The following is a 17,443-nucleotide window of genomic DNA, read 5'->3' on the forward strand; positions in this document are numbered from 1 at the left end:
TCCCGATCCGTTCAGTATTCTAGCTCTTCCATGGTCCATCCCGATCCGTTCTGTGTTCTGGCTCTTCCACGGTCCGTCCCGATCCGTTCAGTGTTCTAGCTCTTCCACGATCCGTCCTGATCCGTTCAGTGTTCTAGCTCTTCCACGATCCGTCCCGATCCGTTCAGTGTTCTAGCTCTTCCACGATCCGTCCCGATCTGTTCATTGCTCTAGCTCTTCCACGATCCGCCCCGAACCGTTCATTGTTCTCGCTCTTCCACGGTCCGTCCCAGTCCGTTCATTGTTCTCGCTCTTCCACGATCCGCCCCGAACCATTCATTGTTCTCGCTCTTCCACGGTCCTTCCCGATCCGTTCATTGTTCTAGCTCTTCCACGGTCCTTCCCGATCCGTTCATTGTTCTAGCTCTTCCACGGTCCTTCCCGATCCGTTCATTGTTCTAGCTCTTCCACGATCCGCCCCGAACCGTTCATTGTTTGAGCTCTTCCACGGTCCGTCCCGATCCGTTCAGTGTTCTAGCCCTACCACCGTCTGCCCCGATCTGCTCCATGACCTTGCTAATCAAATCTGTGCTGCTATCGTGTAAACTTGTAGCTTTCTATGCCACTGTTTTTCCGTCCTGTTTAGAGACGGTGACAGACAAACGCACTGCAGTGACCACCTTGATGAGATGATCATGAGGACACGAGTCAGATTTGATTTCCTTGCATTCCTCTCTTGTATTTTGTTTTTTATTTTGCAGAAAATATGACTAATCGTGGGTCATTCATGCTCAAACTGCAGGCGATCCTGGCTGACAACACTGCAGATAATTTTCCTGGGCTGTTGCTTCCTTCTTTAGACATCCCTTTCACAGTTACAGGTTTGGTTCAACTCTCCAACGAATCCGTTAATAGTTTGGAATGGATTATGGTAGAATGTGGCAAAATGTTTTATTTTTATCTTCGCAAGCAAATAAATGTATGTGACATTTATCTTTACTACTCGGAATACTGTAGGCCTCTCTGATTCTTGCCTTTCCTTTACCACATAGAGGCTCAGCCTTTTAAGTTCTTCTTTGGAATGATGGATACCACACCACAAGTGTCTGTCCCTTTTGATATCACCCTGGACATGAAGGACAAGTTTGGACATGATAGCACTCCTTTGGAAACTCTCAAACCCAAACTGCAGGCAGTGTAAGAAGTCTTTTACCTCTTTGCTTGCTTTTCTTCTTTTGCAGCTTTTGTCTAATCTGCTCGTCGTTGCTTGCTTATTTGCAAACGGGAAAAGCGTAAGACTGAAAAGGCACAGCAAGAAGTCCAAGTATATACACCATCAAAGTTGGACGCAAGTAAAAATGCAATAATGGGGTATTGTGTTCCCTTCCTTACCCCGTACGTCACTTCCCTCCGGGCTCGAGCCTGCCCCCGTCTTGCATCCCCATCGCACGTCCCTATGTCCTACTTCATAACTTATTCCAAATTATTTATCTCTCACGTCCTTTCCAGTCTCCAGTGTTCTTTGTCTTTAATCTATATCACATTTTGCTGTGTTTGATGCTTCCGCTGAAGTTGTCCATCTGTGCGTCCGCCCGTGATAGGTTTTTGTTTCCACTATAACTTGAGAATGGCTGTAGGGATCTAAGTCAAACTTGGCGCAGGTATGTATAATGATTTAAACATGAACTGACTAGATATTGGGGTCAAGAGGTCAAAGGTCAAATGTCCAACGTCCCGTTCGGTACAAATGCTGTTGCTGAGTTAACTTGTGAACCAGTCATGGGATTTTCGCCATACTTGGTATAATTATACATTATGATGGTAAGATGAATGGATTCGATTTTGGGGTCAAGAGGTCAAAGATCAGAGGTTAGGCCGAGAAAAATATATTTCCGGTCTCTGGTCAGCGCGTGCATCGATTTTGACCCTGCGCGTCAACAATTTTTTTTTTTTAAATTTCCAACAATACCTACAACAGCGCACACCTGTTGTTACCGGGCCGGCGCGCTATCTCGGGAAATACGGGTCTGCGAGGGTCACCATTGGTATCGACGTTCGCGCACGGTACTCCCCAACAAAACTACGTTTAGTTTGTCCAAATTCAACCCGCCATTCCAAAGATATGAGTAGTTTTGTGTGCCGTGCCGTCATGAATCCAATCAGCTGGATATTGTCATTATTTTATTGAAACGAAGACGTTCTTTGTCGGGTTCGTGTGAAGCAACCAGAAGGCCTAGAGAGCTGCGGGTGGTCTCGTTAGTTAGGCCTGGATCCTATCTCGTTTGTCATGAAGTTGTAAGTGTCTGTGATAGTCTGGTGGACTGGGAGAAGAGATCGTGGGAGACCATCGGCCTGTTGGACCACTTGCGCATCCGCAGTGTTGAGTGATCGACGCATTGGAATGTTTGACGTTACGGCGAGGCGATCTCGAGAACGAAATGGCAGTCTCTAATATGCTTGAAGAACTTAATGATTTTCAGAATAAATACATTTTAAAATAACTTAAGCTTGTGTTCATTATTTACAAAAAAGGCCTACAAGTCCCATTGGCTGTCTTTAATTTATCTCTGGACGGCGCCACGGCAGATGAGGAGGACCGCAAGGCATGACACAAAAACACCTCAATATGTGCAATCCATGTTTTTCAAAAAAAAACAAAAAAAAAACGCATCACCGCATCAATTCTGGAACTTTGGTCTGACCAGAGACCAGCAATATATATGTTTTTCGGCCTGATGTTAAGTTGGTTATTTTATTACCGTAATAACTTGAGACGGTTAAAGGGATCCAAGTCAAACTTGGAAAAGGTATGTATAATGATGTAAGAATGAACTGATTAGATTGTGGGGTAAAGAGGTCAGAGGTCATAAGTAAAAATTACATTACTGGGCCAACTTGTGAACCAGTGATGGGATTTTGACGAAACCTGGTATGAGTATGTATTATTATGGAAAGATGAACGGATTCTATTTCTGCATCAAAAGTTCAAAGGTCAGTTTCTGTTATAGGTTTTTGTTACCGCGATAACTTGACAACGGCTGAAAGGAACTATGTCAAACCTGCTACATGCATGTATAATTATGTAAAGGTAAATGGATTGCATTATGGGGTCAAGAGATCAAAGTTCAGAGGTCCTGCTAGGTTAAAATTATATTACTGTGCTAACTTGTGAACCAGTGATGGGATTTTGACCAAACTTGTTGTAGTAAAAATGGAGCCAGAAACCTCTCATAGAAGTAGGGGGGCTTCAATGCAATCGACCTGGTGCATCTACAAACATAACATCATAAGCATAACATTAGTCTACATGATACAAGGAATACATTGCAATACATTTTAATGAAGCAACTACTACTAAACAGTAAGTCCTTACATATCCTCTCATAGAATCAAGGCATCGAGTGCCCTATCATTCTCACAGCAGGTTACATATGCAATACGCCCATCTCCACAGGGACCGCCCCATCGGACAATAATGTGTATCATGCCAACATCTGGCTTTATGTCGACTTTTCATTTCAAGTGTACATTATGATGCAAAGATGAACTGGTTATATTGGGGCATCAAGAGGTCAAAGGTCAGAGGTCATGTCGGGTGAAAATATGATACTTTAGAACAGCTGAAGGGATTTAAATCCAACTTGGTAAAAGTATTTGTGATAATGTGGGCAAAGCCATATCAGTCGATGTCGCGACATCAGAGTGTCGTTCTAATTATTGTTTATATTTCACCATCTCTTTCTCTTCCCTTCAGTGACCTTGACATCAGCTATGCAAGTACAGCTGTGAAGCGTGCAAGCCTTATTGTGAAAGACGTCATCATTAAGGGCTCTGTGACTGACTTACGTGGCAAAGTACGTATCACCTTGATATAACCACCTTTAGAGGCCATTTTTCCCCGCAAAGCGGGGGTTGGCCTTTTTCGGGAACCGTGGTTGTTGTTGTTTTTTGGTCCCCTTTTTGAAGCAATGTTTTATGGCCGGATGCCCTTCCTGCCGCCAACCCTTTTTGTCGCCTTTTACGACAAGCAGGGAATTACCAGTGAACTGGTACTCAATTTGCCGACCTCGGAAGGATGACAGGCTGAGTCAACCCCCCTGGCGTTAATTCAGCGATTGACCGGGATTCGAACCCAGGATCCTAGGATCCTAAGCTGGCACCCCAGCCGCGAGCCCAACACCAGGGATCTAGCCCAACACCAGGGATTCAACACCCAACACCTTGATGTTACTTTGAAACTCGTTTTTCCTCCAAGGAGTGGGTGTTGCGCCACGTGTATTACCTCCGCCACCCAAGGTGGACGGAGGTTGTTTTCACCATTCACTATCTGTTTGTATGTTTCAGAGCAAGATATCTCCAAATGTTATTGGCGGTTGCAGACATAATTTGGTGGACAGGATGGGTGTGTGACAAGGACTACTTCATTATATTTTGGTGAAGATCTGGATCTGGATACGAGAATTTTAAAAGTGATTCTTCACCATGCAGGGAGATGGCTAAAAATGATGGATAGGATGATATTTCAAAAATTATGTATGGGTTATTACAGCTTTGTGGATGAGTTGGGTAGGTAACAAGAACAAGCGGATTAGATTTTGGTTCAGGTCTGAATCCAGATCCAGCCTAACTGTGGGGCAGAAAACGTAGACTGTTGAGCCTGGCGGTGGTAAGCACTTGACGGAGTACCATTCTAGTCTCTTCTAATTTAACAAGACTCGGTGGTGTAACGGGTAGAGCATCTACTCTGAATCTGGGAGCTCGGCCGTTCGAACCAAAGGCAGTCGTACCAAAGACTTCAAAAATGGTACGTGCTGCTTCCTTGCATCCATGCATGATGCTCAGCACTTGAAGGGATGGAACCCCGGCAAAATACCCATAAGTTAGCAATCATAACACAGGCATTGATGGACCTAAACGCTCCTCCTGCATCGACGTTCCTTATAAGTGAACCTATTATTATTTTTATTCTTTGTAGGATTTCGTTTTGAAGGTGGAAATTCCTGGCTTGGAGAACGATGTACAGACGATCAAAGTCAGACTTCTGCCAGGTGAGGCCTGTACTAGCCCGGAATGTTGGCTTGAAACCTCGAGCCTGGAATATCAAAAGGTTGTGGACTGTTGAGGTTGTGTTGGCCTGTTTCACCTTGCCATCTGATCCCTAACTTGTGATGCTCAGATCCTCAATTCATATCCCATGTTCCCTGTTAATTTGTCCGTTGTATATTGTCCTTGTAATTTGTGTAAACGTGTACCGACCTTACCTAACGTATACCGTATACCCACGTTAATAGAACAGAAAAGAAAAGTCTTTTGAAGTGTTAGCTTTCTTTGATATCACCAATACACGGAATTTCTCCTCTCATGGCGACTCATGAGTTCTTGGATGAAAGTCTCAATTAACATCTCTTTTTTTGTGTGTGTTATGTACAAACCTCTTGATTCTATAATTGTTTTGTTAGCTTTGCTTTCATTCCAACTTTGGAGCAACCTTCATTAATTGTGTACACAACGTGGGGGAGGGCGGAGAGGGTGTTTGTGCAGGACAGATTATGGGGGAGGAATGGGGGCAGGTGGCATTGTTGATAGAAAAACAATCAATAAAAGAGGAGAGGGACAAATAGAATAACACTGAGATTTGGGAAGGGTAACAAGGTGTCTGTGTTAAATGAGCAACCTGGTGGGGCTTCTTGTTCTTCCTTATGCAGCACATTTATGTGGGTAGCATCATTTGCTGGCGGAGTAGCTGTGCCGTTTATGCAATAGCTCCTGTAGGTTAGAGCAGGAATTTGCTATCTGGTCAGGGTGCTGGCGAAAACCTACTCTTCATGAAGGATCACCATGGGATCTTTCACGTCTGCCAACTCAATCTGACAGAGGGACACCCAGTTTAACTCCACCAGAGGTATGGCACACACATTGATGAATCACCGTGCCTGCGAAACACCAGGATGATAGTTTATATCTGGGTCAGGATTCAAACTCAGGCTATATGCTGAGAGTTGAGTGTGCTGGTGTGTCTGAGTTTGGATAAAGGACTGACGGTGGCGAGTGGGAAAGATCAGAATTTAGACTGTACAGAATCGCAAAGCCTTGGACTCCACTTTTCCAAGAGTACGAGACAAAATGCAACATCAGTACCGGTCCACAGAGGGGAGCCACACTCTACAGCACTGCGGAAAAATGCACTGCATACTGTAAAAGCTGATTTTGACAAGGGAAGTACTCGTACTTAGCTCTTCAAATTATTCCGATGGCGATCTCGAGCCGCATCGACCTTGGAGATGTGATCAGTTTTGGAGTCCAGAACAAATTGAATACGTTTCTCCAGAACAATCTGAAATTCGGTCTTAGAGCAGTTCCCAGACATCAACCATCATCATGGTATTTTAGGCAGGGTGAGGCATCACAATGTTTGTGTCGTCCCTCAGATTGACGTTAAGCTGAGGATCCCGTGTGCTGAAATTCATTGGGCTCCAGCACACGGAACAAATTACAAATTCCTGCATACGGAGTCGAGTATCCTTCGTTGGGGTGGTGACTCTCGTCAAGGATTGCAACCCCGACCAGAAAACCGCTTGGGCAGAACTGATACCACTTTACTCCGCTGACGACGTCACTGGAGGCATTGTTTTTGGGTTGTCTGGTCGTGCGCCCGTGATTGGTTTTCGTTACCGCCATAACTTACGAACAGCTGAAGGGATCCAAGTCAAACTTGGTACAAATATTTATAATGATACAAAGATGAACTGATTCGATTTATCGGGTGAAGAGGTCAAAGGACAGTGGTCCCGTTCAGTAAAAATTCTGTTACTGAGCTAACTTGTGAACCAGTGATGGGATTTTAACCAAACGTTGGATAATTATATATTGTGATGCAAAGATGAACTGATTTGATTTTGGCATCAAGAGGTCAGAGGTCATGTCAGGTAAAAGATGATACTTGAGAACAGCTGAAGGGATTTCAATCAAACGTGGTCCAAGTACATATAATGATACAATGTGGGTGGAGTCATATCGGTTGACGGCGTGACGTTGAAGAGTGCTGTTCTAGTTGTCTTCTTTTTGTTGACATTGTTTCATGATCATTAAAAATTATTGAGCACCTTTCCTGTTTACGCCAGGTCCTCCATGTTCCATCTCCGTGAGCCCCAAAGCCGAACTACTGCTCATAGAGAATGGCACCTCACCTCATTTTGACGTGTGTCTTCTGGATGTCTTTGGCAATGCTACCTGGTCACAGCGTGTCTCGGCAACCTGCCAGGTTTCTCCCTCATCCTTACCTTCAGCCCTTCCTGATGCATTTTTGAAAATGTTGATACTTAAAAAAAAGTTTGTCTTTATTATTCAAAGTTAAGTCGGTGTAAATTTAGAGTCGATGTGTAAATTACATAGTAAAGTTTGTTTTATTGACATATTTTACAAGATGCTTAATATGAGGAAATTGGAGAATGGATTGAAGCCTTGCCCTTCTTTTGGGCAATTCAAAGCTCAAGTTTACTCAGTTGGTCTTGCTGTAATCTGCGTTGGTCCTGACACCGCCCCGAATAACAGCAACCGGTATGCCTGTTGATCTGGGAATATCTGTGGGATCATTGTATTGGGTGTTGCGGAATCCCTGCCTTCCAGAGGACTTTCTTTCCCACTCTTCCCTCCAAGGAGTCAAGCAGGCCGTGTACCACTACCTTGTCATTCCCCATGCTGACACATTTCAATATGCGCTTTTTGAGGTTGCTGGTGGCGTTTTTAGCAGTCCCAAGGGCCCCTCTAGCTTCATATGCAAATCCCTGGAGAAATAGGTTGGGGGTGATTCCACGGTAACTGCCGTTACAGATGCAGGATGCTTGCATAGTTGAACCCAATACAGAGCAGTAATTGAGACTGACAGGGCTGTTACCTCATGATGGTGATTAAAGTTATGTGTCAGGAAGGTCAGAGTTGTAGGCTTTTCACACTGACTGTATCTCTTCTCCAGCAATGGGCGAAAACTCAAGGGTAACTGACGTTACACAAAAAGGACTCCAAAAATCAGGGTACTTACTTGCACTCGAATATCTCATGCCCCTGTGGAACTAGGAAGATGATTTTTCATGTGAGATTATGATTGGATTGCAGACTGCAGCTGTGAATTGAAGTAAGGAATTTAGGCTGGTATGTTATTACTTATTGCCATTTGAACATGTAAGGAATGGTAACTGACATTACACTCCTTTTTACTGTGTGTAAGCATGGAGAAAATAGGATCCATGTTGTAAGTTTAATGTGAGATATCTTACATTTTGTTTTTTTGTGCTTTGCTTTGGTTTATTCAACCAGAAAGATGCTAAGAAAGAAAATATAATTTTGAGGAAGTAAGCAGGGGACCTACGGCATTGAGTCCTATCCAACGGACTAGGCAAATGTGGTTTAATGTCCTAGCTAATAGCACTACATGTGTGGCGCACTGGCTTGGACTCGAACAAGGACCCCCAGTACAGGAAGACCATTGCTCTAGCCCAGTAAAGGAAGTGCTAAATGCACTCCCTCAAAAAAGAACATTTAATACAAAAACTGAAATTTGTTGTAGTTAAACTTACATTTACACTACTATAGTCTGAACATTTAATATCAGTACAGATGTTCACTTAAGTAAAAAAAAAAAAGAAGAATGCAGAAAACTGCAACAACACTCAGATTCAAAAGAAAAATCTGTCCTTTATTTGCTGCATGAACATGTCCAAAATATTTAATTGAGTACACCTACTAATAAAAGAACAAATAAAATTATGTGACTGTTTTTGTGCTCACATTAAAGACTTAATTAACACAAACTTGTCATACATGTACAAGGTAGTTTCCAAGTGAGACTTCAGCAGTCTGCTTATGTCCAATGTGCAGAAAGTTTAAAAGAGAAAAGCAAAATTTGTTTCAAGGTTTACTGAATTATCTTTAAAAAACAAGATGTGTGTGTGAACTTGCATTCTTTGAATATAATGAGAACACATAAATGTTGGTTTTTTTTCTCCATTTAACTGGTATTAAATGTAAAAGTACATATACTGTACTTGTATATACACAAACTACATTCAGGCATACAGGTGTACATACCTTTTCTTGATTTGCAGTGTCTATATTTCAAAAATGATGGCATTCTGCATTTTGTATGTGAGGGCATGAAGCCACACATTAATATTCAATTGAAACTGCATACACACGTGTTATATGTAATGTTACGTTTATGGGGGGTAGGTGAAAGAATACTGTAGGAAAGGTAGCACTGTATAATTGTAGCATGGACCATGGACGCGTATGAGAAATCTCAATGTATTAAAGTAGAGAAACTGCAACTTAAAGTTGTTTAAATGTTCTTCACATGGGGGGGGGGGGGGGGGGGTGAAGCAGTGCTAATTAGTGGTAATGATTAAGGATAATTTTCCCCAGTACATGCTTTCCCTCTGTAATCCTTTCCTTTATGTTTTTGCTGACAAGGCCGGCCATGAAAGCCACCAAGAAAGAAGAAGACCACCTTTAGAGGCCATTTTTCCCAGCAGAGCAGGGGTTGGCCTTTTTTGGGCACCGTCGTCCCCTTTTTGAAGTAATGTTTTACAGCCGGATGCCCTTCCTGCCGCCAACCCTGTTAGTCGCCTCTTGCGACACACAGGGAATTACCAGTGAACTGGTACTCAATTTTCCGAGCTTGGAAGGATGACAGGCTGAGTCAACCCCCCTGGCGTTAATTCAGCAATCGACAGGGATTCAAACCCAGGATCCTAGGATCTCAAGCCAGCGCCAGGCTGCCATGAAAGCCACCGTTGAACCATAACAACCGTCCACTGCAAGCAAACAGGTTCCCGGACACTACCCCCCAACCCCCACCCCCCGCCCCAATGGACCTAATGGGTGAAAGCCCGCCCACGGGAGGCGGAGAATAAGGGGGGCGGTCAAGAAAGCCAGCAGGCCATGCCATGAGGGACATGATTGGACCAAGAATGTGGGCCGGCGAACTAGGAGGAAAACGGCCCGATTGGCTGACCGGAGAAAAGAAGAAGAGTGCGCTTGGTTGGTCATGGACTGGGAGATCGGACAAGACACTGGCCATTTTGGCTGTGTTGGTGTGCTTTTGAGGAGAGCTGGTGCAACAATTGCAAAGGAGGTTTTGGTGATTGCTGAGCTTGTGGTGGGAGGTGGGGCTGCGTTGTGCTTGCCAGGCTCAGGAATCGAAAGGAGGCCATCTTGACTCCTTGCCTCACGCCTGGACGTTTTTGACGCACGGTGCCGCCGCCATTTTGGGGCGCTTCGATGCGCGGGCCTTTTGTTGGCCGTCGTCACCTTGCCCTGCCAACGTCACCAAAATAACCCGTTGGACGAGCTAAGTGCCGGCACTAAAAAAAAAGGACCTTTTAGTTTATTTTATCTTTCCCCTGTATGTCCGTCTGAGTCAGTCTGTGTGAGGTACCTCTGTAGGAATTAGTTTTTACCTCAGGTTTATTTCGACATTTTCACCCCTTGATTTATTTTTTATTAAATCCTTATTGTTGTATTTTCATTGTCTTGTTTGCATTGTGTTGGGTTCGGGAATAAACCAGTGTCTTTTCGACAAGATAAACGTCTCGCATCCTTTCATCTCGCGCGTGTAAAATAACCACCCTTTTTTTCGGCTCCTCGCCTCGGGAGTAAAAACTGTTTCGGCTATTCCTCCAAGGCTGATCTTGACTAGCTCCGGACAGGACAGTAATAATCACTTAAATTTGCAAAATATATTAATTGTTGTACATGAAATTTGATTGCAATTTGATTAGCGGTATCCTACTGTTGTGGAAGTAGCTCCTTGGGGTTAATGCTTAGAATCTAGCAGTAATTTCCTTGCAGTGAATGTCCAGCTTAAGTGTGAAGTAATTGCGATATTAGATATGCGTCGCTTGTATGTCGAGTTGGAAAACTTCCTTTCCCAATGTCTGTGTCGAAAATTAGTCTATGCATAAAACCTTTTGACCCCATTTTTCCCGTTCTGCCCTCTGTAATCTGTCTTGATGTTGAGAGCGTTTTACTCGGTCTTTCGGTGCTAGCTGGGAGGGAAATGCCATGGCTTGACACTGTTCCTCTAAGGCAGTGGTGGTCAACCTGTGGCTCATCGAGCTTCTGAGTGCGGCCTATGAGGAATTTTGTTGACCGTTGCCCACATGCACTGACGTCAGCGGGGTGCATGTTTTGGCAGTAGTCTGTACTTGGCAATGGAAAAATCTTCTCTTTTGGAGCTCGATATTCGGCCTGTATTGGATGTATTTAAGCTTATTTGTGGGGTTGTGGTTAGTGCACATGCCCAATTTCAATCTTGTGGCCCACAGAGAGGGAGAGCTAATCATGCGGCCCACTCACTAGCCCAGGTTGCCCATCAGTGCTCGAAAGTGTCCTGCAACTGCAGTGGGAGATTGTCCTTTTGACCATCAACTGATCCCCTTGGCCAATGGAGAGTGAGAGTGGAGGGGCATGAATGATACGCCATCGCTGATGCATGGGGCCGAGGGAATAAAAGGGTGGAGTGACAACAGAAGTCAGGAGATACCCGGAATTGGCTTGATAAAAGCCACGCTCTGCACCACACCAATCCTGGGCAGAGCCATGCCCCACTGGACAGATCCAGAGCCACACCCTCTCCTATACCCCAGCATGCGGAACACAGTTTCAGGACACAGCGGCACATTTCTTTGCCGGGGTGGCCAGAATTTTTTTCCTGAAGGCTTTGCTGTGGGTCAAATGGTTTTAACTCTCTTTCTGTCTTGTGATCCCCGCTTTTGTCTATCCCACATTGTGTGTCTGACCGGGCCCTAAGGCATAGGATATTTAAGGATCTCCTGTTCTTTTTGGTTTCTGGGCACGTAAACAGTAGTTTCGAAGGGGGTTGATTATCGATTATTGATTTCTTACATACTGTTATTGTTTCCTTGTGTTTCCTTCCCCCATGCCATTTACAATTAAATATACATATACCCTGTGTCGGGGTAAATTGTGATTGTCGTTATTCTCGGGGTGATTAGGAAAGACCAGTTGAGGGCTAATTGGCCACGGTGATTCAACACCACATCGCACGTCAGGCTCGCTGGGTCGAATTGGTCTTTCAATCCGTACGGGAAGACCCTGAAACGGTTGACCGTTACGGTCGCTTTGAGACGACTCGACAGATTCAAACCAGGCACCTGGGCGACCGGACGATCACAACATTGTTGTCAGGAATGGTATCGGAAACCTAACCATCCTCGACAACTGCAACACTATGTTGATTTAAGTGTTATTTGATGCAATACATTTAAGGACTTTTCACTCTCTAATAACTGTGGATGTTGGATGTGTACGTTTCAGTTTAGTGGTTACCCCGGCCTACCCACGTATTCCGTGGGGCTCTCACCAACTGGCCCCGTTAAACTGACCGGTGAACCTCTACGCCTTCCCTTGAACCGCAATACCATGGAGATGATGCTGTTCGCATGTATAGAGTTGAAGGTGAGCAAGTACACCGCGACTCGGGAGAAAGCTACCAAGACAAATCTCCGAATTCACCCACTGATCTTAAAATGTCAAATATTGTGAAGTTCCTTTGAGGTAACAATAGTTCCTTTGAGGTAACAATAGTTCCTTTCAAGTAACAATAGTTCCTTCCAGCTGAACAGTCTTTGAGACAAATTTCTCTGCATTTTATTTAATCGGTGTACTTTTACTTGACACTCGCCGCTAAGCTGTCTCGCCAGGGTTTGAATCCCGACCCAGCTATAAGCTGTCATCCCGGTGTTTCACAGGCAGGGCGATTCATTAATGTGTCTGCTGTCCCTCAATTGACGAGACTGTATAGCAACGGGGGGAAAAAATGTCTGTTTACCTTTTTACCACTACCTGACCAATCTCTATACAAGCATACGTGGAACTATGAAAGAGTGATTTACCACGTTCTATGAAGACGGTGCCAGTCATCGATTGATCTTGGAAATTATTTTAAGAGCAGCGCGCTCGATAATTGCAAAGGACGGTGAAAAACATTTACGCGAGTACAACCGACTCCATTTTTGCCTCCACCACTGAAGGTGGGCAGAGGATATGTTTTCACCCATGTCTGTCTTTGAGCAGGATATTTCAATAAGTTGTGGAGGATTCGGCCGAAATTTGGTGGAGAGTTTGGGTGTGTGATAAGGACGAAATGATTAAATTTTGGTGAAGATCTGGATCCGGATACAAGAATTTTTTTGTGATTCTTCACCATTGAGGTTGAAGATGGCACGACATCTTAAAATGTTGTGGAGGGATTTGGACGAAATTTGGTGGAGAGTTTGGGTGTGTGATAAGGATGAAATGATTAGATTTTGGTGAAGATCCGGATCCGGATGCAATAAAAATTTTTGTGATTCTTCACCACTGAGGGATAGGGCCAAAAGTGATATGTGGCACAATATCTCAAAGTTGTGGACGGATTCGGATGAAACTTGGTGGACAGGTTGGGTGTGCGACGAGGATGAATCAATTTGATCTTTGTGAAGATCTGAATATGGATTCGGATATGAGAATTATTTAATATTTAAGTATTTCTTCTCCATTAAGAGAGAGGGCCACAAATAATCTATAGCACGATATTTCAAAAGGTTGTGGACGGATTATGACAAAACTTGGTGGACGAGTTGGTAAGGTGACAAGAACAAATCTATTCGATTTTGGTTCATGTCCGAATCCAGATCCGGCCTATCAGTGAGATATAAAACATAAACTGTTCAGTCTGGCGAAGGTATGCACTCTACCGAGTGCCGTTCTGGTTTCATTTTGAGAAACTATTTGTCCACTTGATGTCCAATGTTGACCATTCAAAGAGATATACTACAGTAGTATGGGTATCCTTTCCTGACCTATAATACTGCTGTAGCAGTACCAAACATTGTTGTAAATGTGTTATTTTTCTGGTTAAATGTTTGATTCTTTTTTTCTTTTTCAACACCCAGCCAAACATGGATGTCCCCATGGTGGAACGGAAACTTAAAGTGACCCCAAGCAGCCTTGCGAAAGAGATGCAGCTTTACTGGTGTGGCGACACAATTGGGAAACGAATACAGAATGGTGAGGTGGTGTCGAGTCCAGCTGGCAGTGTTCTTACCAACCTCAACTACAGGCTGTATGACGAGGTTGAGCGAGAGGTTGTACTCACCAGCACCATCGTGCATGACATACAGGTGGGCCCCAACATTCAGTTTGTTTTGCTTGTTGGACTTGATCAATTGAATTTGAGTTTTTGAGTCTCGGCATCAATTATTTGTCCTTCATGTCGTACGTGAGGTACAGGCAGAAGAAATATCAAGTGAATGAGATTATTTTGGAGTGAGAAAAAAAAAAGGTTTTGTTTTTATTTTTTTTGCAGTGAGGGGAGGGCAAGGAGGGAAATAGGATAACATTGAGGAAGTCGAAGTAAACTATTTGGGAATGAAGAAGAAAAACGAGGAATACAGAGACAAAATGGGGACAGAATTTTCACAGCTGCTTTCGGAGGAAAGGTTGCATTTCAGGAATTCATTTTTGTTGCGTTTAAGGCTAACTTCAGAGCTAGAAGGTCCGATTGAACACGGGAAATTGGACGAGGTATAACAGCCACAAATGGACGACGATGTAACAGAGCATGACGAATTCGGTTCGGAAAAAACTTAACTTTAATGAGGTTGAAGCGGCTGCTGCAGATTCCACCAACATGTGGAAAATTCCCCGGACCGGAACGGTTGTTCGTAGCTGTGATGAAAATGATGAAAATAAGAAAGAAGGAGGAAGTTGGAAAACAAGGAGGTGATCTGAGGATGCTGTACATTGTGAGCCAGACTGTGTCTAAGGCTTTGCTAATGTCAAGTGCAGGAACTCTACTTTCTCCGAAGTGCTGGAGAGTTGAAGACCATTCGTTGGCGGCATAGGCCTGAAGAATACCTGTGGACCTGGCTTTGCAGAATCCATACTGGTGGTTAAAAGTTGTTCATTCATGAGAAACTCCACGACTTTGGAGAAATTGGAGGTCAAGGTGATCGGGCAGTTTCTTTTGCGGTATCAGGCCGTCGACCTTCTTTTAGAGGGGGCAGACATAGGCGTGCTTCCAGGCGGTAGGGTAAATCCCAACATTTTGTGCACGTAATATGTAGACGGCAGTTAAGCTTTAAAATGTGAGGCTGAGGACGTGGTTTCTGGCTTTTGTGAAAATCCTTGTCACTTTACCCTGTTCTCAGCACTACGAATGGTTTGTTTTCTTCCGTCTTTGAACAACCGGCCTTGCAACTTTTTGTGATGATTTGCTTTGTATGCTTGTTGTTTATTGGTAATAATTTTTATCTGGTCTCCTTGGGGTCTTTGTATGGTACAGGTAAACTGGGCGGCAGTAGCGGGTCAAGAATGCTTGCTGAAGGGAATGCTGCCTGATGTCGCCGTGTCGACAAGCCTCAGTGAGGAGAAGTACTGTGAGATTTCTTACCTGAACAATCGACGACCGTTCAAAACGAGTTTTACACTAAGGTATCAATACGGTCGTCGCAGCAAAAATGGGTTGTTAGTTTTTGTACAACAGAATTTGATGAAGGTCATAACTCTGATTTTAGATGTTCTGCATAAGTTGACTTTTGACAAATGTCGTTTCTTTCCCCAAATTTTCCATGAGATTTTAAAGTGGTGAAGCTGCATCAATATTTGGCTATGTCCTTCCTTTCTTCTATCCATCCGTCTGTAAAAAAAAAAAAAGGAAGAAGAACCTTTCTAACCCACCGTGTTTAATTGTCCCCCATCGCACCGCGGAGCGAAAGGGGGACTATGGTTTTCCCCTCCGTCCGTGTGTCCGTCCGTCCGTCCGTCCGTCCGTGTGTGCGTGCGTACGTGCGTGCGTAAGCGAAGGACCGCATTCAAATTTGGTGTGTGGGTGCAACCCACGTCAAAATCCAGATGGCCGCCGCCATTTATGTCTCAACCTTGTGAGCGGAATATCTTGAAAAATAAGCGAAGTACCAACTTCTAATCTGGTGTGTGGGTGTATCTGGGCATAAGGAAGTACGCTATTGAAAATTGGGTCGCCATGTCAAAATCCAAGATGGCCGCCGCCATGTATGTCTGAACCTTGTGAGCTGAATATCTTGAAAAATAAGCGAAGCACCAACTTTGAATCTGGTGTGTGGTGTATCTAGGCATAAGGAAGAACGCTATTGAAAATTGGGTCGCCACGTCAAAATCCAAGATGGCCGCCACCATATATATGTCTGAACCTTGTCAGCGAAATATCTTGAAAAATAAACGAACTACTAACGTCTGATCTGGTCTGTGCGTGTATCTAGGCATAAGGGAGAACGCTATTGAAAATTGGGTCGCCACGTCAAAATCCAAGATGGCCGCCTTGCGTCTTCCACTTTGTCAACTCGCATCACTTCACCGACGGGGGACCTAGGCCTAACGCTTGTTCTAAAGGGTTCTAAGGTGTAATTCCAGATGGTTCTAACGGGTAATTCAAGAGGGTTCTAAAGGATTATTCAAGAGGGTTCTAAAGGGTAATTCAAGAGGGTTCTGAAGGGTAATTCAAGAGGGTTTTAAAGGGTAATTCAAGAGGGTTCTAAAGGGTAATTCAAGAGGGTTCTAAAGAGTAATTCAAGAGGGTTCTAAACGGTAATTCAAGAGGGTTCTAAAGAGTAATTCAAGAGGGTTCTAAAGAGTAATTCAAGAGGCTTCTAAAGGGTAATTCAAGAGGGTTCTAAAGGGTAATTCAAGAGGGTTCTAAAGGGTAATTCAAGAGGGTTCCAAAGAGTAATTCAAGAGGCTTCTAAAGGGTAATTCAAGAGGGTTCTAAAGGGTAATTCAAGAGGGTTCTAAAGGGTAATTCAAGAGGGTTCCAAAGAGTAATTCAAGAGGGTTCTAAAGGGTTATTCAAGAGGGTTCTAAAGGGTAATTCAAGAGGGTTCCAAAGTGTAATTCAAGAGGGTTCCAAAGGGTAATTCAAGAGGGTTCTAAAGTGTAATTCAAGAGGGTTCTAAAGTGTAATTCAAGAGGGTTCTAAAGTGTAATTCAAGAGGGTTCTAAAGTGTAATTCAAGAGGGTTCTAATGGGGAATTCAAGAGGGTTCTAAAGAGTAAATCAAGACGGTTCTGAAAGGTATTTCAAGAGGGTTCTCAAGGGTAATTCAAGAGGGTTCTAAAGGGTAATTCAAGAGGGTTCTAAAGTGTAATTCAAGAGGGTTCTAAAGAGTAAATCAAGACGGTTCTGAAGGGTAATTCAAGAGGGTTCTAAAGGGTTATTCAAGAGGGTTCTAAAGGGTTATTCAAGAGGGTTCTAAAGTGTAATTCAAGAGGGTTCTAAAGGGTTATTCAAGAGGGTTCTAAAGGGTTATTCAAGAGGGTTCTAAAGGGTTATTCAAGAGGGTTCTAAAGGGTTATTCAAGAGGGTTCTAAAGGGTTATTCAAGAGGGTTCTTAAGGGTAATTCAAGACGGTTCTGAAGGGTAATTTGAGGGG

At 43.8% G+C, this 17,443-nt stretch overlaps 1 protein-coding gene across 1 annotated transcript in view; it reads left to right on the forward strand.

Moving 5' to 3' along the window:
- The window catches only part of SMCHD1 (structural maintenance of chromosomes flexible hinge domain containing 1), a 238,536-nt gene that overhangs the window by 112,730 nt on the left and 108,363 nt on the right, over window positions 1-17,443 (forward strand). The window contains exons 13-20 of the mRNA XM_078777400.1: window positions 741-860; window positions 1,032-1,176; window positions 3,734-3,833; window positions 4,955-5,027; window positions 7,101-7,240; window positions 12,313-12,453; window positions 13,932-14,159; window positions 15,323-15,471. Coding sequence (XP_078633526.1) covers window positions 741-860; window positions 1,032-1,176; window positions 3,734-3,833; window positions 4,955-5,027; window positions 7,101-7,240; window positions 12,313-12,453; window positions 13,932-14,159; window positions 15,323-15,471 — 1,096 coding nt within the window. The remainder of the gene's footprint in view (window positions 1-740; window positions 861-1,031; window positions 1,177-3,733; window positions 3,834-4,954; window positions 5,028-7,100; window positions 7,241-12,312; window positions 12,454-13,931; window positions 14,160-15,322; window positions 15,472-17,443) is intronic.

The sequence above is a fragment of the Myxine glutinosa genome, chromosome 5, assembly GCF_964187855.1.
Source record: "Myxine glutinosa chromosome 5, kmMyxGlut1.1, whole genome shotgun sequence".
NCBI lineage: Eukaryota > Metazoa > Chordata > Myxini > Myxiniformes > Myxinidae > Myxine > Myxine glutinosa.